The sequence below is a fragment of the Vespa velutina genome, chromosome 9 (genome assembly GCF_912470025.1).
Source record: "Vespa velutina chromosome 9, iVesVel2.1, whole genome shotgun sequence".
Lineage (NCBI taxonomy): Eukaryota > Metazoa > Arthropoda > Insecta > Hymenoptera > Vespidae > Vespa > Vespa velutina.
Window position 1 is genome coordinate 8,136,040 of NC_062196.1, and position 24,169 is coordinate 8,160,208.

Consider the following 24,169-nt stretch of genomic DNA (forward strand, 5'->3'; position numbering starts at 1 on the left):
GAAAATAATATTGAATTTACAATGGTCTTTCAATATTATCTTCGGAATTGATGGACCCGGTCGACGATCCTCGATCAAACGAGGAAAGCGTTTGTTTCAGTGGCTAGTATTTAAGCGCTCGCAACGCCCACGTTGAGCGAGAAAACGTTGGAATTCTAGTTGGATTTTTCTTCGACGATTGTACGTACGAAGTTATTCGAATGATGGGGATGGGGGGGAGGGGGGTGGGGGGAAAGAGAGAGAAATAGGGAAAAGAAAAAACAAGAAAAAGAGAAAGAAAGAAAGAAAGAAAGAATTTCGATCCGTAAAAAAATCACTGAAGATCGTCGGACCAATCGGACGAAAATTCCAACTGTTAGATAATTTTTGCTCAGTTTACGCTTTGGCGAGCATCAAAGTGCATCTCAAGACGTGCACTTCGAAATTGTTTACAGATTATTTATTTGTAATAATACTTTTTAATAACGAACCTGCGAGAGAAATAAAATGAAAAAGAAAAAAAAAAAAAGAAAGAAAGAAAGAAAAGAAATTCTTTATCATAGGATTATATCGTAGTACAATTAATATAATAAAAAATTTATATACATATCTTTGCGATCTTTCACTTGAAATATCGCAGATTCGTTTTTAAGGAGTAGCTTTTCTATTATCGTGGGCATGGCGTTTGAAAATGAGCAAATCTCTTTGAAACTTGTATGTTAAAATATAATTACGGATCAAACCTGATCGATGAATTTTTTCTTTGATTTTGTTTCACGTAGGTCGATCTAAGGCACATGGATGAGAAATCCGGAAGTAACGTTGTGGAGGTTGGAGTTGATCTTTCAGAATTCTACATGTCGGTTGAGTGGGATATTCTAGAAGTGCCTGCAGTACGGTGAGAATTAAATTTTATTAAACTACGATACATATATAAATGCATACATAAATACATGAGTACATACATACATATATACATACATAATACGTAGAAAATTTGAAATTTGTCCGTTGGTCTGAACGCGACACTCAAGGTCCCAATGGTCGTTCGTTTGAGAATTTTAGAAGACGACGAATCGTCGAATTACATTTGTCGGTGTGAATTAACTTCATTTCGATTGAATTAACGTCCTACGATATTCCATAATGGACACTACGAAAGGTTTTTATTATATACGACGAGAATACTAACGTGATACATAAATTAGCAAGTACATACATAATGGTTAACTATCGTCGCGTGTAATAGGAATTATCGTAAAGGGGAAAAAGGAAAGAACACACGTCTCGTAAAGAAAGACAAAAAATTCCCGTATGAACAACGAAACACTATCGTATTGTAATAATTTTTCGAACGATATAATAGAAACAAAAATATTTCCAAGAAGTCGAGTAGTATTACGACAGACACACGTACGTTAAAATTTGAAAACGTTCGGTCGTTCACTTTGATCGTTTATTTTCGTAAGGATACACACGACTTCCGGTAAATCGTAGCGAATAATTTTAATCAGTAATTAACCAATAATCGACAAGATCTGACGGCTTATAACCAATGAGCTTTAAATCACGTGACACCGGAAGATCGTCAGCGCTCGCGTACGCGAACTAATTACTAATTATTACGTTTTAAGTACGAACACTTGCCACTTGATGTCGCTAGCAATGCGATAAACTCTTTAATTCCTCGTATAACGCAGTTATTGTACGAATTATTCTCAAACAAATTATATTTCTATAAAGAATTTGCCCTTTTTTTTCTTTTCTTCTTTTTTTTTTTTTTTTTTTTTTTTTTTGTTTTTTTTTTTTTTTATGAAATCATCGAATATTTAACTCGAACGAATTATATTCGTACAAAGTACAAACGATTCGTTTCTTTTTAATAATCATCGAATATTCAATACTTTCTTGGTTAACTTAAGATATCTCTTATCGAACAAAAAAGAAAGAAAAAAAGAAGGAAATGAAAAAAAAAAAAAAAAAAAAGAAGAGATAATATAATTCGCAATAACACGTAAAAATATTATCTTTTTCAGAAATGAGAAATTTTATACGTGCTGCGACGAACCTTATCTCGATATTACATTCAACATAACGATGAGAAGGAAAACTCTTTTCTATACCGTCAACATCATCATACCGTGCATGGGGATCTCCTTTCTTACTGTTCTGACGTTTTACTTGCCAAGTGACAGCGGAGAAAAGGCAAGTATATTGAATTATTTTTTATCTTTTTCTCGACAAAGATTCCGAACTGTCTAATGAGATATATATACATACATACATGCATACCTGCCCTCGGTGGATAGGAAGAAAAAAAAAAAAAAAAAAGAAAAAAGAAAGAAAAGAGAAAAAGAAAGAAAGAAAAAGAAAAGAAAAGATATAAAAAAGTTCTCCGAAACGTCGAAGAAACTTAGATCTTGAACACAACGTCCGTGCAAGCAACTACATATACTGATTTCGAAGACTTAGTTTACCGAAGTTTGAGAAATTACTCCCTCTCTCTCTCTCTCTCTCTCTCTCTCTCTCTCTCTCTTTCGTAACTTCTAAAAGAAAAATCAACTTCTCTCAACCTTAGACCGCAAGCGAGTGTTTCAAATTCGACGAGCTTGACTTTAATCCTGTAGGAGATACGAGATGAATACGTTCGTAATTGTTCTCGACGTGATCACGTTCTATTATCGTAAAAATTAATGATAATAATAATAATAATAATAATGAAGATGATGTTAAAAATATCATTCATTCTTTTATCGTCATATATTTTGTAGTTAACTTTTTTTATTTCTTTTTCTTTTTTATTATCTTTTTTTACATAATAAAATCGTGTCAAACGAAGCAAGAAAATTAGCTTACTTCTCTCTCTCTCTCTCTCTCTTTCCCTCTCTATTTACCTATCTATCTATCTATCTTTGTCTCTCTTTCTCTCTCTCTCTCTCTCTCTCTCTCTCTCTCTCTCTTTCGAATTCTTAAGTAGATCTTTAAGAGAAACTTTTCCAACTGGGATATCGCTTATGAATAATTTAACTCGTTGTGAATGAAAGTTTAAGTTAAAATAACAAATCAAATTCTCATAGTGCTATCTATCTATCTATATCTATCTATCTATCTATCTATCTATCTATCTATCTATCTATCCATCCATGGATATCACGATTTACATTTACCATCCTTTCATTTCTACAGTGAAATATTCAAGCAATCCCACGAGTTGTGGATTAACTTTTAATATTTAAGAATACAATATATATATATATATATATATATTTCCAACTGTACATATATCTATGTGTATGTGTATGTATAAGGATTCTCATAATTTAGCAATCAACGAAAGAAACTTATGTATTTCGTTATAACGAATTATATATATATATATATATATATGTATATTATATCTTATGCAAAACTTTGCTGAAAAATTATTGTCTGTTTTCATGAAACTATGTCTGTTTATTATTTTATTTTATTTTCATTTTTCATTTCTTCAACAGTTTCTAAGAACTTATAAGAATTATAAAAGAGAATGAAGATAGATTGAGCAGCCGTCAATTCTAATATTTCTTCATATTTTCTTTAATGTATTTAAGCATTTACACGATATAAACAAAATGTGAGAATGGAAAATGAATAAATGGAATGTATTTATGGTATGTATCGATCGATCGTATACCGTATCGATTTGGATGCTGTGTTGTTTCCAATGACCCCATTCGTTCAACGATACCTATGTTGAAACGATTTGAGAATGTACTTGATCAAACGAAATAGGTTTCTCTCCATAAACACGCTGTTTCTAGACTCATCTGATATAGCTCGATAGTTTAGGAGAAAGAGAGAGAGAGAGAGAGAGAGAGAGAGAGAGAGAGAGAGAGAAAGAAGAAATAATTTCAAATCGTGTATCAATTAATACAATTCAATTTGCTTCGGATTTGTTATGGACATTAGGAAGGAGGGAAAAAAAGGAAAGAAGGAAAAAAACAAAAAGAAAAGGAATTTGTAGAATATAAAAGATCTATCAAACTCATTCTTTTGGGAAGAAACGATCCTTAATTGATCTAGAGAGAAAAAATCTAGAGAGATTCCAAGGTAATTAATTCCTTTATCCTCAGGAAATGGTCGTTCACTCTCTCTCTCTCTCTCTCTCTCTCTCTCTCTCTCTCTCTCTCTCTCTCTCTCTCTCTCTCTCTCTCTCTCTCTCTCTCTCTCTCTCTCTCTCTCTCTCTCTCTCTCCCTCTCTTTGACTAACGGATATATACCACACTGCATAGCTATAAGAGAAAGAAAGATAGAGAAGGAATGAAAGAGAAAGGAAGAAAGAAAGAAAGAAGAATATATATATATATATATATATATATATATATATATATATATATGTAGAAAGAGAAAGAGAGAGAGAGAGAGAGAGAGAGAGAGAAGAAACTTGTGTGAAATATGCACCGAATTAGTTCTCTTCCGCGTGCCAGTCGGCCTCGTTATTTTCTCTTATCTGTAAGGGAAGCTAAAGGGGGTGGTTACTTTTGGCCCGACGGCTCTCTAACTATTTTTCATTTCTACCTCGACCTTTCTGACCCATCTCATCGGCTCCTTTTCCTTCGTCGGTCTCCTTCTTCTTTTTATCCTTTTTCTTCTTCTTCTTCCTTCTTCTCCTTCTCATGTTCCCCCTTTTTTTCTTTTTTTTTTTCTTTTTTTTTTTTTTTTTTTTCATTTTTATCTCAAGCATCCCAAGTACTACTTGTCTCAGAAAATCGCCGAAAGCCGGATTCGAAATTCTCTTCTTTTCGTCGATGCCATGTACGAAATAAAAACAAAAGAGAGATACACGTGTCGCAACCACCTCCTCCAACCACTCCTCATCCTCCTCTTCCTCCTCCTCGTCCTCTTCGCCATCCCTCTCCCTCTCCCTCAACAGCAACTTCTTTGTACGATATATGCGCGCACATACCTTTTTCTCTTTGTTACTCTTTTTTTGTCTTTTTATTTTTTTTGTCTCTTTTTTCCTTTTTCTTTTCCTTTTCTTTTTTCTTCGGTCACCGAGTCCACCTGCCTCGGGAGATATAAACGGATCCTCTCTCTATCTCTCTCTCTCTCTCTCTCTCTCATCTATTCCTCATCCTCTTCCTCTTCTTCGTTCTCTTTCTTCTCCTTTTTTAAGGATTCACACACGGACCACACGTTGTCAACCTTGTTCGTTTGCTTTTGAAATCCAATGATAATCGAAGAGATATAAGAGAAAGAAAAGTGCTATCCGTTTAAACGGATAGGAAGGAAGAGAAAAATATTATCGTTTTTAGATATGATAAGTCGACTTCCTTCTTTTCTTTTCCTACTTTTTTTTTTTTCCTTCCTTTCTCTCTTTTTTCTTTCTTTTTTTTTCCTTTCTTTCCTTTTCCTTTTCTGGCCTTCCTCCTTTTTTTTTTTTTTTTTTTTTTCCTCCTCTTTTTTTTTTTTTTTTTTTCATTCTTCTCACTCTACCCCCCCCTCCCCCTCTCCTCCTTCCTTTGATACACTTTTTAATACCACCTTCGTACTATACGGCATTATAAGAAATACCTTTGTTGGAGATTTTTCTTTCACATCGAAATGCAAAGGAACCTCGCATTTTCATTGGTCCGAATGATATCAAAACCCTTTTAGCTTCCTTCCCCTTTGGCTTTTTTATTTGTTAACTTCTGACGAAGCACGTCGTCTCCCTTATTCTCTTCGCTCACAAGGGTCACACTCGTTAACGTGAAATTAGCGTACGTAAAAACGTTTCTACCTTGTTCACTCTCTCTCTCTCTCTCTCTCTTTTTTTTTTATTTTTGTTTTTACAAAGCCATTAAAACATTATCATCCATCCTTTATCCTTTACGACTATTCCATTGACTAAATTATCCTTTATATGCGTTAACATTAAATCGACGTATATACGTAACGTGTAATATAATACGAGTACACGTATATATGTACACGTGAATGAATAAAAGCAAGTTATGTGAATATTTAAATAAATTCGAAATTGATACGTAGGTTTTATAAAATTGAAAAAAAAAAAAGGAAAAAGAACAAAAAAAGAAACAGAGAGAGAAAGAGAGAAAGAGAAAAAGAGAGAGATAGGAAGAAAGAGTGACAGTCTAACTGACGTTTCTAAAAACGTACATCGATCGATTTAAAGGATGAAATGAATCTCTTATCGATAACATCACGAGAGTAACTCTATATCTCCAACATAAATTCAATTTGTGTCCAACGGATTATTATTTATCTCGGTACTCTCGTATACGAGCTTGGATGCAACCTATAAAGCTCCGAGAGAATAGAAAAGACAAGGTGGAAGAGGAGGAGGGGTGGAAGGATGGTTGAAAGAGGGTGGTAACGCCATGATTTCCCATATTATGGGTGACGCCGTGAAAGAGCAAGCAATATATATACACATATATATATATATATATATATATATATATGTGTGTGTATATAGCTATATATACATACAACGAGAGAGAGAGAGAGAGAGAGAAGATGTAATTTCGATAGTCGCACTGGCTGCTGCAGGTCAATCACCGGACCGCGATATTGCTTATCGATTCAGCCCGCTTGATTGACGCCCTGAAAACGCTATATGCCACTTTACATGTGCATATATATATATATATAGATATGTGTATGTGTGTGTGTGTGTGTGTGTACGATCACCCGAGAGAATTCCCATATTTCTTTCAAAATTACTCCCTCGTATGTACGGACCGTCGTTACTTCGTTTCTCTTAAAAGAAGAAAAAAGAAAAAAGGAAAAGAAAAGAAAAGAAAAAAAATGAAGGAATAACACGCTTAATCTCTACAAAGAATTTTTGATCATTTATTAGTTTAAATGAATAAAAAAAAAAAAACCGTCAAAATGATTGGTTCGAATCGCTTTCATATTTATTTCCATTTGAATTTTTTTTTTCTTCTTTTTTTTTTTCTTTTTTTTTTTTTTTTAACCGCGTTACGTATACGTACATGATCAATTTTATAAATATCAAACAAATAAACGAGGTACACTTTGTATATTGAAATAATCGTCTTTTAGTTTTATATCGTTGAAAAATATTTATTTTACATTTTTTTTTCATCTCTTTCAACAATAATTCTCCCTTTATTGTTCGAAGATGTTTTATCTATCGAGGATAGCCTAGAGGGTTTTCTCTCTCGATTTCTCATATTCGTTTCTATCGTGTATAGGTTTCGGTAGTTCATCACAGTTATCTCTGAGAACAGGCGAGTCGTGATCCCTCGAGTGATCTAAAGAGGGAAGAGCTTGAAATCGTCGTGAAAATGCACCCTTCTCGTACAGAATCTACATATATACATACACACACACACACACACACATATATATATATATATATATCGCGTATAACACGAGTATGTCTAGGAAAAGACTTCAGGACGACTGAGAGGTGGTACTACCTGGACTAGAAATTCGTGTTCGAGTGTGAGAATATATCCGTATTCGATGCTCTCAACTCTCCCGACTTGCCGAGCAGCAGTCTAACGAAAAGTCGAACTTCCGTTACGAGACCTCTTTTATCTGGATGCTCTTTTCTATGGTTCAACGATGAACCAAAAAAAAAAAAAAAGAAGAAGAAGAAAAAGAAGAAAAATAAAAAACAAAAGAAAAAATGAATAAAAAGGAGAAAAGTAGAAATATGGAAAAGTCAAAGCTCGCAACCTGATGTTACATACACTTACACAAATCATCGACCACAAAGATAGATCTCGTCTCATCTATTTCGTAATTCATTAGGAACATTCGTTCACACACATATGTACAATGTATATATATATATATATATATATATATATATATATATATATATACACACAACATATGCATGCAATTGAACGATCCAAATAGTGTCATTTAAATACCTTGACGTTTACACGCTCGGAATGTCCTACATCCTTCGAGAGAATGTATCTAGGCACCATCTGTGTTCTCTGTTCACCCTCAAACAGAGAATGTCGTCCCATTAATTACCATACGATCTCTGCTCGCTTTGGTTCAATCACTGGTAAAGTTAAGTGACACCATAGGAAGTTAACATTCGAAATGTTAGATTACAAATTCTATCCCATTTTAATACATAATAGTATCGATTTAAATCGAATGAAGTTTATGAGAAATGACACCTGTTTGATATATATATATATATATACTCTATCGATCTAATCTATCATCAGACTTTGTTGTTATTTAGATTGAAATACATATCATGTAAAACAATGTCGCTTAAGGTTTGTCAATTATCCGTTATTAGATTAGAGGTAACGATTATGTGTAATAGGTGCGCCAATCGAAGAGACAATATTGACCGAACTGCATCGACGATGAGGTCTGTTTGCGAAAAGCGCGTAGGAGAACCAATGGAAAGTTGATAATAGGTCTCGTTTCTCGTGTCGAGGACCGAAACTCTTCTACCATTTTATAAATTAATATGTCGAAAATGCAAGCGTCGTACTTGGCATATCGGAAAACAACGGAGAAGGATTGCCACCCACTCATCTCTCTCCCTCTCCAATATTGTGATATATAAAATGAATGTATCTTTTTGTATATGTATACGTGCGTTCGCGTGGGGATGAATGTGGGCGTATGTGGGTGTATATGTGTTTTACTAGCGAGTCTATAGAATCTCCCAGGAGAAAAGTTATACTCGAAGAACGTTGGGGAGATAAATGATTCAAGATAGTCAGACCCTCGCCGTCGATTTCATTGAAAGCCTAGAAGAGAGATACGTGTCTTCTTCGCTGAACGAAAATAGCTTTGGCACGTTTCTCTGTATAGGTTTGTGTGTGTGTATCTCTCTCTCTCTCTCTCTATATATATATATATATATATATTTCGAGGCAAGTGTATCTAGAAATTCTCACGGATCTAACTTCCCACTTTTGTCGATCGAAGAACCAATTATAGAACAACGGCGAAGCAATCCGATTGTGAATGTCTTAATGATCGGTCCAATGGGAATTATTTGACTATGGGGAACGATTATCACTTCGAAAACATTCCATCGGAAATTTTCTGCTATATTAAACACCAAAATCAATTAAAAATACGTATTCGTGGATATTTAACATATATTTAATGATATCTAAATGATATCGTATTATCGTAATTTATTAAATATAAACGATATATAGAGATATCAGTTTCGAAAGTTCTTCCTTTTAACCGGACACGTTCTTGCCCTTCATTCTCATTTCTTCGTCGTATTCTTTATCCAAGCTATAAATACGAATTTTCTCTCGTCTCAGACGACCATCATCATCCGTACTTTCCTGTTCTTCTTCTTTTTTTTTTTTCTTTTTTTTTTTACTTTTTTTCTTCCCAACTTGAGCTTAAATTCGTAATACGTTGAGGGATGCCAAGATCGAATAAGGAGAGGAAGATGAGAGAGAAAAAAAAAGGGAAAATAAAGAATAAGAAAAGACTTGTATCTTTCTCCCTTTATAGGATGGTCTCAACACGAAAAGGATTTTAATCCCTCTAAAAATAACATTATCGATAATAACATTACCTATATATATATATATATATTGATTTATTAAATTAATTTACGTTTTTGATAGGTCTAGCAAATTAATGTTTTTTTATCACCGTCGTATTATTACGACAGATTTACCATATCCTTAATCGAAGATTATTTTTTATATGCTGTTATTATGTTTTTTATCTTTTCTTTCTTTTTTCTTTTTTTTTTTTTTTTTTTTTTTTTTTAACTATTTCAAACGAACAAAATTTTAATATCTAAAGGTATGAAAGTAAAGAAAAGATATAACAAGTTTATACGTATATCCGTAAGAAGAGGAACAAAAAAATTAAAAGATAGATTAGTAGGGATATATGTACATAAGAGGGAAAGTTAAATGTCCACAATTTGTCACGTTTCAGGTGACCCTCTCCATATCAATCCTCATCAGTCTTCACGTATTTTTCCTCTTGGTCGTTGAGATTATTCCGCCAACGTCGTTGGTCGTGCCATTGCTTGGGAAGTACCTGATATTCGCCATGATACTCGTATCGATAAGGTGAGTAATGCCAACCAGAAAGTCGATTTCACTTGTGTCTTTGAAAAATTATCGAGAAATTTAGAACAACTTGTAAATTATCAAAGTTCATTAATTCAATGAATATATATATACATATTGATTAAAATTCGAATGGATACGATTAATCCTTACGGAACTTCAAATGTTATTTTATACGATACTGCCTTTATCTTTCGAAAAAGTTCACCGGTTTCTAATGCATCCCTATACACCCGTACAAGTTTTTATCTCGATCCACCCCCTTTTCTCTTCCTTTATCATTAACTAACACGCAACGCTGCGTGCTTGGAATGTGTTTACGAGCTGCTTCTCGGATTACTCGGAAGCGGGCTCGAAAAAAAGGAAAAGTAAATAACGACGACCGCCACGATCCTCTCTCGATGTACATTTCAAGACCTGAAAACTATACTAAGCTTCCCTCGAGAGACACGTACGATCTTTTCTCAAGTTACCCTTGGTATTAAGAAGGGTGAAACGTTTCGCTCGAATACTCTTTGACGATGTGGTTCACGAGAAACGACAAACCTGCTTTTGTGTTGACCGAAATTGATCTTAAAAAAAAAAAAAAAAGAAAAGAAAAAAAAATCAAATTACGATGGGGAGAAAAAAGAAGAAGAAGAAGAAGAAGAAGAAGAAGAAAAAGAGATAAAAGAAATCTTTTAAAATGGAGAATAGGTATAATAAAACCAAAGATATCTCTCGCACCAGTTAGAAAATCTATTCTCTTTCGTATTGCAATCGCGCTTAAAACGTTGCGGTGCTTTCTTCGCGATGGAAACGATTCGAATGAAACAAAAAAAGAAAAAAAAAAGAAAGAAAGAAAAAAAAACAGAGAAAGAGATATAAAGAGAAAGATAGAGAAGGATAGACAAAGAGTGATAAGGAAACTCGTGTTTTTACGAGAACGTTTTCACTTTGCGTGAAAGGCGGTATGTAGATATACTTTTCGGGAAAAGAACGTAGTTGATTTCAATTTCTTGAGATTTTTCATCGGACAACCTCGAGAAAAAGAACTCTAAACTAATGAAATAATTTTATCGAAATATTATTATAAATATCTTTGTATATAAATAATCATTGAAATTGTTAATCATATGAATAACGTTAGATGATACATTTAATGAATTAACATTTTATATCTATTCGCGTCGGAAGAAATCTTTCAGCAAAGAAATCTTAGAAATTCTAATCGGAATGTCTCATTCGAAATTCAACGAGGAGTATCGTCTTATTTCGAAATCGTTTCGATCGTTGGAAATCTAAGAGAAAGGAAAGTTGAAGATACCCAGGAAATATATATATATATATATTTAGAAAGAGAGGGAAAGAGAGAGAGAGAGAGAGAGAGGAGGAAGGATCATCAAGATAGAAAAAGAAAAGAAAAAACAAAAGGACAATTTGGAAAGGAAAGAAGGAGGTAACGGAGATAAATATTTAAGTAAAATGAAAAGGAAAGAAAGCAAAATAAAAAAAAAAAAGGAAAAAAAAATAAAAATAAAGAGAAAGACGATCTCGTTGCATCGAATTTGAATTTCATTGCGGTCAGGACGCATTTGGGTTTAGAAAGTAAATTCATTCTGTTAGAAATTTCTCCTATACCATAGATCCTATTCCTGTCTCTCTCTCTCTCTCTCTCTCTCTCTCTCTCTCTCTCTCTCTCTCTCTCTCTATCTGTAACACATATAAACACATACATACATTCATACATACATTTACTCTGTTTCTGGCTATTCGATTATCCTCTACCTAATTCACCTTGTACCTAATTTCCTTACACCTATTCCTATACCCTCCCCTAAATTCTCAGCCCTTTCTACACACCCCTGTGCTATCTGATTTTCCTTTCTCATTAACAGACAACAATATATTGCCATGACGTCTCGAAGCGTACCAATGTCTACTTAATGGAACATTACGAATGACTAACAATTAAAGTTCGAACTTTCGTTTGGAAATAGTTTGTTCCTTCTTTAACGAATGAATAAATAAACAAATAAAAATGAACAACGACGTTAAAGAAACTATCTGATTTACTCCTTCTTTTTTTCTTTTTCTTTTTTTTTTCTTTACCTGGCAATAAGACACTTTAAAATATTTGATGTCGAATATCGATCGATGAACTGGTAGAGGATTAAAAAAAAAAAAAGAAAGAAAGAAGTCGATGAAAAATGACGGAATTACGAAACTAATGTAATAATGTCAGGAAGAAGAAGATGACCAAACCGTTTCCCTTTTCTTTCACTTATTCATCCTCCGACCGCCCATTCCTCTCGGCCCTCATATTCCCCTCTCCTCCTCCGCCTCCTCCTCTTCCCCCCTCCCATAAACGAGATATCGTTTTCTCTTCGCTTTATCAAAAGACAAGAGTTCCTACCGAAAGGTCTCCATTGCGTCATCGTGATATTCAAAGGACGAACAAAAGCTTTTTGTCTTCATATGTGGGTTATCATCGAATAGGGACTGTTCGAACATCCTTGTTACATCGCTTACAATACTCACAGAAGGAAGATATGTATTTGTATTTTGTTCAAAACGTAGAGTATATATCGAAAAGGATATCTTTTTTGAAAATTAAAGAATAGAGAGAGAGAGAGATAAGTAGGATAATCTGAAGATCTGATTTAAAGGAATACAATGAGAAGGAAGGAAAAAAAAAATATATATATATATATATAAAAAAAAGTTAAATCGTTTTCTTAAAGATATCCATCGTAAAGGATACTTCATTTGATAACATTTGAAATAATCTCGATCGTTTTCAATTGATCAGTCTTGAGACTATTGTTCGGTGAAAAAAATAAAATCAATAAATAAAAAAGAAAATATTTCTGAAGAAGGAAAAAAAAATAATATTAATTCTCTCCTTCCCCCTATCGATATAATAATAATAATAATAATAATAATAATAATAATAATAATAATAATAATATCATATAATTTTGATTTCAAATCACGAATGGAAATGAAATGTACATTTTAAATCGTAAGTCAATCAAGTGTATAACGAATATAAACTTCCATACCCTCTCTCTCTCTCTCTCTCACCAATATCCGACAATTCTCATGAATTCGAGCAAAACGATAACGAGATCGTTTTGATATCTCTCTTTTCCCCCTTTCTATTTCTCTTTTTCTATGTAATCGTAGCAGGCAAATCGCAAATTCAATAATCGCTAATTATACACGACCTCTGGTTGGAAGCAACGTCACAACCAAAGTTAAACATGGGCTTGACTTATCAGCTTGCAACGAGTTTGTAGATTAGTTTCGTGCTTGCTCAAGCTGCAGGCTATTATGGAATACCTTCGAATTTGGCTTGCAGTACACGTTTGACATTTCACGTACATTGAATATTAACGAAAAAGGTGATACGTTCTTCTACACGATTTCTCTTTCTCTCTCTCTTTCTCTCTCTCTCTCTCTCTCTCTCTCTTTCTCTCTCTCTCTCTCTTTCTCTTGACTCTTTTACCGTATACCGATAGAAATCGTATAAACTGTAAACAAATGATCTTGAATACTTCATCAAATCTAATTATTAATTTATTATTAATTTTAATGTCATTTAACGTAATAAAGAAACGGACGAAAGTCAAAATGACCGACGTTTGGATTCGATCGAAGTTAAATTTATGGTATTTGTAGAAATGTTATGTAGTTTGGCTATTACTAGCTTCGAGATATTTGCGTTTACGGGAGAAATGGGGAAGGGGAGGTCAATGTTAAACCGTCTCTGTATGAAACTTCTTGTTTATATAAACGTATGTTATCTGCCAACTGCGAAACTCATGATATAATTTATCATCTGGGAATATTTTATACATATACCAAAAGTAACATCTTATCTCTGTCTTTTTACGATATAAAAGTAATGGGATAGAAGGATTCATGGTTTTTGTATTAACTCGAATGTGCGAGAATACCTTACGTGAGATATAAAGGAGAATTTCGTTCGTTTGTAAATAATATAAAAGATAGAAAACTAAAGGAGAATAGTGGGATTTGTTATATCCATAAAATTCTATGGAATAACGTTTATAACGATTTATAATTCTTTGTTTTCTTTGTTGCTTATTACGACATTTTGTCGTAGTATTTTGAAACTTTAATTTTTTTTTCTTTTTCTTTTTCTTTTTTTTTTTTTTTTGTTAACTATACCTCGCTTACGTTTTGGAAATATCTCCAGACTTCTTTCATGCTTTTCTGAGTCCTAACGTTGCAATGAAAACTATCTTCCATCCTGCTCTTTCTCTTTTTCTCTGTCCCTCTCTCTTTCTCTCTCTCTCTCTCTCTTTCTCTCTCTCTCTTCCTATTTCTCTTTCCACCTTTGACCCTTCCGCATCATAAAGCTAACGTCTTGTTTTATGACTTTTGCGATTTGAAATCACCGGTCAAATCCACTTAAAGAAAAGAAAAGAAAAAAAAGAAGGAAAGAAATAAAACTACAAATAGGAAATATCATTTACTATCTTCATTGTATATATAATAATAATAATAATAATAATAATAATAAATTCTCCTAAGAAAACTTACAAAGTTAAATCAAATTAAAAACTTGTATCAAACGAGTATTCTTCTTTTTCTATAAATATCTCCTTCTTCCTACACACACACATACACACACATATAAAGGTGTATATATATATATATATATATAATCTATACAAGAATACTTTATGAAATTACCGACCATTTAATTATCCGCGAACGAGTAAACATTTGCCTTTACGCTTTACAATAAATGTTTGTACCTCGATGAGCATGTACTTGGAATATATAATATTACGCACAATATTCAATTACGTTATATTATGCGTTAACGTGCCATAAACTCAACTCAAAGAGGAAAAGAGATAGGGAGAGCAAAAGAGTTCTTCTATCGGATGGCCTCGCAGAAACATTCAATCGATCCGAAAAGAGCTTCGAGCTTCGTTTAAATTCTTCCCTCTATGGCCTCGGCGCGTCAACGATCCCTTTCAACTTAGCAAGCTAGTCACCGAAGTCATCGATTAGAGCGTGTGCATTTTACAGATCGAGAGAAACAAAGAGGGAGAGAAACAAGAAGGGGGAAGGTGAGTCAGGAGGGGAAAAAAAAAACACAGAGAAGAGAATAGAAGAGAAGAATGTACTGTAAAGAAAGAAAAACAAAAGGAGAAAGGAGAATAAAGATAGGTCGAAAGAAATAAAATAAAATAGAAGAAGGAAAAGAAAAAAAAGCAAAAAACATTGAAATCATCCATGTGTCTGCAGTGCACAAGTGTTTGCTTATATGCGTGCGTCCGTGCGTACGTGGGTGTGTGTAGTATGTATGTATGTATGTATGTATGTATGTACGTCGACCGAATCGCCAGGTCTCGTTAGTTAAACGTCGTCCATACGGAGTCGCAAATGCTGCCATTAATATTAAACGACCGCTCTGAACCAGTTTCAAAGAGCTTACTACGCTGGCTGCTAGCACCCCCGTATGAGGCAGGCACCCCTATGAAAAGAGCCCTTACGGGCCAATGAACTCGTACCGGGAGGGGTGTGAATAGAAACACTTCTGAAATTAATGTCCCAGAATGTCGACGACCAGCTGACCTATATAACAACTACTAGGTGTTGCTGGTGATGGTGGTGGAGGTGACGGCGGCGGCAGTAGCAGTGGTGATGGTTGTAGACGACGAGAGGCAAACGCGTCTACCTTACCGAACATTTTCTTGCTTGTTTTTCTTCTTCTTCTTCTTCTTTTGCTTCCTCTTCTACTTTCTTTTTTCTCTTATCTTTATAACCTTCTCATTTCTTCTCTTAACGAGATACACGACGATATCTTCTAGACCAATGTTTATATTTAATTTATATTATATTTATAAAATTATTGACTTTGATTAATAATTATCAACACGAGAGAGAGAGAGAGAGAGAGAGAGAGAGGACGGGAAAAATAATAACAAATAGGAAAGGAATAGCTTGCAATGGTTAAACAGCTGCGGGCAGCATATGAATCGTAGTCCAATGCATAGAAGCGGAACGTATGCTGCTGCTGCTGCTGCTGCTGCTGCTATTATCGTTGCTTTTGCTATCATTGTTGTTACTGCTGTTGCTATTGCTGTTAGCGCAAATGTGTCCAACAGAATCCATAAAATCGACTAAATATGATCGGATGATGTTACAATTATACGAGAAAATTATTGTTGCGTTAATTAGTAATCATCGATTACGTTGAAACGAGTAGGATCAATCGATCAAACTGCGATGAAAATTAAAGAAAAATACTTTTCATAGTCGATAATAATTCTAATCTCGTATCGTTATCGGTTTGATGGACTTTTATTTCATCTTCTTTTCTTTTCTTTTGTTTTTCTTTTTTTTTTTTCTTTCTAAAGAGGATTTTAACCTTTGAAGAAAAAATAAAGAAAAAAAGAAAAAAAAAAAGCAAAAGAAAAAGAGAAAAAAGAAAATTCAGTACACCGACACAAAGTTCTTCGATACGGTATCATCGTATATTATATTGCAGTACATATATTGAAAATCGAAGTTACCGTATGGCTCGCGAAAATATTTGCAGGATAATAAAGAAGAGAGGGCCGCATCATCATCCACCATTACGTATCGATTTACGATATCAGAAGAAAGAATAACACGCTTGGATGAAAATTGTACCTTGGGAAGTTCATTGGATCAGAATGGGAAAAGAGGGTGATAGAAAGTAGAGAGGTAGAGCCAGCGGCAAAGGCAGAGGCGGTTATAGGAGGGGAAAGGGATAGAAGAGAAAACCCTCAAGAGACTCCTTCGATGTACCATCTCGACTTTAATGCAAGAGAGGCTGTCCTAAATATGGCGACTTCTACTTTGCTTGGCATACCTAGATTGGAAATTCGAACCGAGAGGAATGGCATAGGAAGTGCCAAGAGATTTCCGTTTGCCGACCACGGACCCGTTACCTCTCAAGGCTTCTCCTCCGAGAGTAGAATCCAATTTGAGCATGGCACGAAGTCGCGATACTACGAGCCATCGGTTGCTACCAACGAATACGACATAGAGACCCACATCCCTTCTCCTTAAAAGTCTTCTTATTTTGACGCAAAGACGGTACACCGTACACTCTTTTCTCGCGAAGAATTTTCAAATATTTTTCTTTATTTTCTTTCTTCCTGTTTTTTTTTTTTTTCTTTTTTTTCTTTCTTTACTTCAATAAAAGTGTTTACGAGCAAAATAAAAAAAATTCAAAAGTATTTCCGATTCCATCACGGGTAATAATATAATTCCATAATTCATTGAAGTGATTAATTTTCTGAGAAAGAAAGAAGGAAAAGAGAAGATTGGAATGTCGTTAGTAAGAAACACGTATTCGCGTGAAAGTGCTATATAAATCGATAATTAAACAAAGATACAATGACCTTTTGAAAAGGTTGCACCTATTATTCCCATTCTCGGCAACGATCCAATCCTCTCTTCTCTGAAGCACCACATCGTAGTAGGTAGGTAGGTAGATAGGTATATATGTATGTATATATACATCCATACATACATACATACATAGCTACATATATATATATATATATATATATATATATATATATATATATATATATATATACGTCTACCTTGGCCAAGTCGTATCCACTTGAGCACTGTTCAAAAATAGTTTTATCCTGTCGCTAACAAAAATCGTATCCTCGAACTATCGTCGCATAGTGTGGATAATAGCATCTTTCTATATCGTTGCGAATTTCTAGTTCGATCCCTCTTCTTTTTGTCCTCTCTCTCTCTCTCTCTCTCTCTCTCTCTCTTTTCTTTTTATTAAAGAAAAAAAAAAATATATATATATATATATATATATTTATATATAAAGTGGTTGCAGTATACGTGAAAATGAAGTCACCGAAATCAAGTCTCCGAAATAACTGCGTCAGCTAAAAAATTATATTTCGAGATGTAATAATTGAAGCCATAAAATGAGTATTGCGTCTGATATTGCGAGTACGTATGGAAATGTGCAATAGCGTAAATGCGAAATTAAATTAAAAGTAATGAACGAATGGAAGAAAATGAAAGAAATGTGAATGACTAACGAGCATAAAACGAAATTACAAGAGTAAAAGAGAAAGAGAGAGAGAGAGAGAGAGAGAGAGAGAGAGAGAGAGAGAGAGAGAGAGATACTATTGTATGTATTTGATACATACATATATATATCTACCTATGTATCTTGCGAGTTCAATAAACTCAACAAAAGATTTTTTAACCTCTTGGTTTGACACGAAGTATATAAAAAGAAATATATATATATATATATACATACATATAGTTATATGAAAGTAAATTATAAAAAAGAAAAAAAAATGAAACATCGTCGAAATCTGATTGGTTGCGTGAACGAGACGATTCGTGGAAGAAGGAAATAGAAGAAAAAAAAGGAGAGAGAGAGAGAGAGAGAGAGAGAGAGAGAGAAGAAGAAGAAGAAGAAGAAGTTGAATAAACGCAACTGTAGTACACGATCGTAATTACCCAACGAGCTTTTTACTCACCCCTAAAACGTAACTTTACGATTTAACATCGTTTTTATCGTCTCCACCGATAGTCTTTTACTACATTGTCTTCATTAAAGAAACTTTTGACAAAGTATATTTTTAAAAGAGGACATATCCAGTTAGAACAATCGTTTAACTTCGTCCCACTGTATGACATCGATTATTATACTTGCGAAAAAAAAAAAAAAAAGGAAAAAGAAAATAAATATATAAATGCTTCAAACATAATTAATTAACGGAAACAACAATTAAAACGAGTTCAAATCAATAGGGGCAATTTGATTTGAACAATCGCCAATTTGAAAATATATAATAATAATAATAATAATAATAATAATTAGAGATAAATTGCACGGCCGATTTGTTACGTTCGAATCAATAGTGTCATGCTTTGAAACTCACAATGAAAGTGCATTGGCGTAGGAAAATGAGTTCCGGAATAGAAGTGCCACCCGTCGGATACCCGCCCATATTGAATCGGCCATTCGGATAACAGCAGAAATTTGTCTCCTCTTTTTCTTCCTCTTCTTATTCTTCTTCTTCTTCTTCCAATTGACCTCCTCGCCAATTTCTCGATAATGTCGAGGGTGTTCCGTAGATACTACTCACGTTTTTCAACCAGTAAAAGATTTGCCGCTGAATGAGTTTCAATCTCGAAAATTTTTTTTCACTTACAATCAATGTCGTTTTTTCTTTCTTATTTTCTTTCTTTCTTTCTTTCTTTCTTTCTTTCCTCCCGCCCCCTCCCTTGTAAAAGGAAAAACGTGCAGAATTGCGATCTCATGTAATGTGGGAGGTAAGAGGGATAAAAAGAAAAAGAAAAAAGAAAAACAAAAAAAAGAAAGAAAGCAAGAAATAATAAAGAAACGTTTAGGAGGAGCGAGTAAGTGATCGATAATTATTATTTGCGATATCTCGTATGAGGGAAAAAAGATAAAAGAGAATTGATAAAGAAAAAGGGAATACGAAAGGAAACTATTGTCTGTCTTCGGTAGTTAATCACTGCGTCCTCTTTTACAGAGTCATAGAATAGAACGAGAGAAACGAAGAAAATCCGGAGGACACAGTCTAGCTACGTGACACACATGCGTATATCCGACGCAAAATCGAGGTTTATCCGAGATTGCGGTTCTCCTGCGGTTTCAGTTCGCTAGTACAATGAGAGTAAAAGAGAGGAGGAGAGAGAGAGAGAGAGAGAGAAAGAACCGGTGCAATCCTTTTTACTATAAGCGTGACTTATAGGACACTCTCCTAGCTTTATCTGTCTCTTTCTCTATCTCTCTTTCTATCACTCTTTCTGTCTCTCTCTTTCTCTCTCTCTCTCTCTCTCTCTCTCTCTCTCTCTCTCTCTCTCTCTCTCTCACACTTTCTTTCTAATACGAGACCTTTGAAAGTACGGTTAATATAGAAAAAGTCGAGGCCTGGATAGATATTTCTTTTATTTTTTTTCTTTTTTTTGCTTTTCTCTCTCTCTCTCTCTCTCTCTCTCTCTTTCTCTGTCTCTTTTCTTTTAGCCTTATTCTTTGTCGAATGTCTCACGAGAGAAAATTTTAATGATCATTCTTCTACATACTGCGATTACTCGTTCACGATGAAGATCGATTCGTTTTATTACCCTAGCAAAATCGACGTGATAATTACGTGTAGAACAAAGGTTACTTTCAAGCCAGGCCAAGGCAATATTTTATTAAACGAAAGTTACCCCTCTTTGAAATCTTTCCTTTTCTTTTCTTTTTTCTTTCTTTTTTTTTTTTTTTTTTTTTTTTTTTCTTTCTTTCGCTTCGTCCCTGTTTTATTTATTTATTAATTTATTTTCTCTCTCTCTCTCTCTCTCTCTCTCTCTTACTCTAAAAATATAAGCAAGATTTATCTCGACAAGAACAAATTTCTTGCTTTTTTTTTTCTCTTCCGGTGTGTTCCATCGGCCAACAATCTTGAGCTACTTTTTAGTATGTAATTAATTTGATATAATCAAAATAAATATTAATTAAATCGTCGCAATTTAACAAAAATATAAGAGAAAAGAAGAAGAAAGAAAGGAAAAAACTCAAAGGAACGTCCAACGAAAATAATTTTTTTTTCATCTCTGTCGTTTAATAATTTCTAACTTTTTCTAATACTTCCTTTCCATACTTTCTTATCCCCATTCCTACCCACCCCCTCCGTTATGCCGTATACCCCAGAATAATCTGGATAATTTCCAATTATACAGTTTCTTTGATACATTGGACTCTTATATTTTTAATTTACTTTCGAATATAAGTTGGAGTGCTTCCAGTAACTCCGTGATCCATTAAAACTAGAAATGGGTCGGGGCCAAGAGAAACATGACTTTGAATCTAATCCTTCTCCTTTCTCCACCTCTCAAAATCCCCATAAATTTATGGCCTTTTCTCTCTTTCTCTCTCTCTCTCTATATATATATATGTATATATATATATATATATATATATATATATATATATATATACACAATATTATATATAAATACTATGCCACGGAAATAAGAAAAAGAATATAAGTAAGATCGAACTTTATCGTATATTGCATGAAGAAAATTCGAAACTTTTAAAGATCTCCATTATGCCTACGAAGAGGAAGACACCTTGTCGCCATGTTTCTTTTCGTCTTTCCTTTAACTAAGCATCCCTTCCAAGCCACTCCCCACTTTTGAAGGACCTATTCGAGTGGACAGTGATGTCGTTACTCTCTTGCTAAGTAAATTTCATCGCTTAAAGTGCTGCTCTTCCATACCGGCTTCTTGGCCCTTCTAACGTCTAGAAAGAATTAAATGGAGGGTGAGGAGGAAGATAGAGAGAGAGAGAGAGAGAGAGAGAGAGAGAAAGAGAAAGTAAAAGTATAGACTGGTTCTCTCTCTCTCTCTCTCTCTTTCTCTTTCCCTGTCTCTGTCTCTTCTCTTCTTCGTGTCAGCTTCTTTATTAAAACTTTGCCAACGTCGATTCGAAAAGCCGACTTAGCGTCAAAACGCCAGAAGCGAGCGAGCGTGCTATCCTGAATACAAAGGGCAATTCGCTTCCTCCGACGTTTCCTTCGACGCTTACTATTCGGAAGTCTTTGTAGGGATGAATGAACGAGACAATGAGCCTCGTATACGCGTGTACTCGAGACTACGAGAAAGTTCATACAGTTTTCATTTGCATTTGAAACACGCCAAGCATATACTTTCTCTCTCTCTCTCTCTCTCTCTCTCTCTCTCTCTCTCTCTTTCTATATATATCTCTGTCTCTCTTTCTATATCTTTTTCTTTTTCTCCACGTACGTGGCAAACAATCATTTTGAAATAAACACTCTATATTACTATTGATTATGAAGATACCGAGAAAGGAAATAAATTTTACAATTGTTCTAGTAATGTAACTGTACATTTCAATTTGTCCTTCTAATTATTAAAACAAAGAAAAAATAGAAAAAGAAAAAAGAAATTAAATATATATATATATATATACTACAGTATAATAATATAAACGTGTATCGTAAAACTAACTGGATCGTAAGATTAATTCGATCGTCGTGAGACATATTGGCCAAATAAACTTTGTAATTATCCCGTAAAAAAAGATCGTCCATTAAAAAAAGAAAAAAAGGAGAAAGAAAAGGGAGGAAAAAAAAGATTTAAGAGAAAGAGGAAAAAAGGAAAAAAAAAAAAAAAAGAAAAGAGAAAGAAAAAAATAGTTTAATTACAATAATATCAATGTCGTAAAACTAAATGGGCGTGGTGATAGGTAGACCAAGAAATATTGAAGTCGAACGAGTGAACGTTCCCGATTAAGATTCAATCGGTAGATGCCGCGCGGCAAGTAATCAAGGAAGACTCCGCCCACTTCTCTTCTAGGCGAGGCAAACGATTTGCAAGTTGAACGCGATTTAACTTTCAAATGGAACGCGCCAACCGGATCGATTCCTTCGCCGGTACGTTTTTTTTTTCTGCTTCTCTCATTTTCCTTTACGATTATACGCGAATGGGATAGGAGAGGTTCGGAGGGGGTGGCAAGGAGATGAGGAAGGGAAAAGGGATTGGTGTGGCGGCTGTAATCAGCCACCTTCCGCCGACAGGTCTGCTCAAGTGGAAAAGATTAAATCCATCGTTATCTCAAAAATGTCCTTTCTACTTGAGAAAATGTCGCTCGACCACTCGTCCGAAAATGAATTCTCATGATATCTCGAAAAAAAAAATTCCGATTCACATTCTTCGTATCATCAACCTTCAATATTCCTCACTTCTAATCGGCAGAATTAAACAAGTAGATGTATTACTTTTCTCTCTCTCTCTCTCTCTCTCTCCCTCCTTTTCTCCCTCTCTTTTTTATTTTTTTTTTGCCTTTTTTCTTTTTCTTCACTCCGACTTCCTTGCTTATCGGCCGAAGAGATGTCGAGCACATAGCGATTGAATAATGAATAACAATGGAAGAAAGCTTTAACAACCCTTCGTGACAGTTTCTGATCGAACTCTCGAAAACGGTGATTACGTAAAGTACTGTTCAAGAAACGAAAGAGAGGGAGAAATAAAGAGGGAGCTAGAGGGAGTCGATTTAAATAAAGAAAGTCGCTATTATTTTTGTTAGATTTAAATATACCATCGATTAAAGTTAGTTTTCCTATTATATATATATATATATATATATATATATATATATTTCTAAGCTAGATCATCCTAAATTTATCATTTTAATTCATTCATGGTGTCAATTACGTATTGTCGAGAATTTCAATTAAATTTATGTAATTACTTTCAAAGTTTTAGTTTCTAAAAAGAAAAATTTTCTTTCACTTTAAGAAAACTTTCCTCTGATATTATCGATAATAATAATAATAATAATAATAATAATAATAATAATAATAATAATAATAATAATACGGATAATTTTCTTATGTACGAAACAAAAATAGAAAGAAGGGAAATGTTTCACGCACATAACATTACATAAAAAAGTAAGAAAGCTGGAAAGCTTTCTCACAACAAAAAGAAAAAGAGAGAGAAAAAGAGAGAGAAAAAGATGCATCGGTGAATAATTTAAATGGAGGATAAAAATATTGTAATTACGACAATTACAATTTTGCTACAATGACGAATATAGAATACGTGTTTAGATCATATAAAAGGGTGAATTATTATCGGAAAAACGTTTTTCGAAGAAAGAAAAGTCATTAAAGTACTTGACTATCTTTTCAAAATGAGAAAGAGAGAAAAAGTAAGAGTGAATAGTATTGCTCGAGTGTATCGAACTTTTTAATCGTGTCATTTCGATCGAGTGGAACTATTGGAAAGGATTGTGAAAAGGGCTTCGAAAGGGATTCTACCTTCTATTTGTGAGAAAGAGTGCGAGATGAGTAGGTTATGTAAATGAAAAAAGAAGAAAAGGAAAAAGAAGAAGAGAGAAAGGGGAAGAAGAAGGAAAAATACAAAAAAAGAAAAGACATCAACAAAAAAAGGAACGCACAAAAAAATAAAAGGAAATAAAAGAAAGAGAAAAGAAGGAAATAGTAGAAGAGAAAAATAGATATAAAAACGAGCGAGGAAGAGTGATAGGAGAAAAGAGTGGAAACGATCGGATACAAGAGGAAAAGTTTTCGAAGCGATTGATAGGACCG

At 33.9% G+C, this 24,169-nt stretch overlaps 1 protein-coding gene across 8 annotated transcripts in view; it reads left to right on the forward strand.

Annotated features, from left to right (window-relative positions):
* The window catches only part of LOC124951626 (acetylcholine receptor subunit alpha-like), a 128,276-nt gene that overhangs the window by 94,041 nt on the left and 10,066 nt on the right, over positions 1-24,169 (forward strand). For 6 of the 8 annotated variants that reach the window (XM_047500317.1, XM_047500322.1, XM_047500318.1 and 3 more), the window contains 3 exons: positions 762-877; positions 2,016-2,184; positions 9,895-10,031. In XM_047500317.1, coding sequence (XP_047356273.1) covers positions 762-877; positions 2,016-2,184; positions 9,895-10,031 — 422 coding nt within the window. The remainder of the gene's footprint in view (positions 1-761; positions 878-2,015; positions 2,185-9,894; positions 10,032-24,169) is intronic. The other 2 variants (XR_007101657.1, XM_047500324.1) reach the window with 1 other exon arrangement.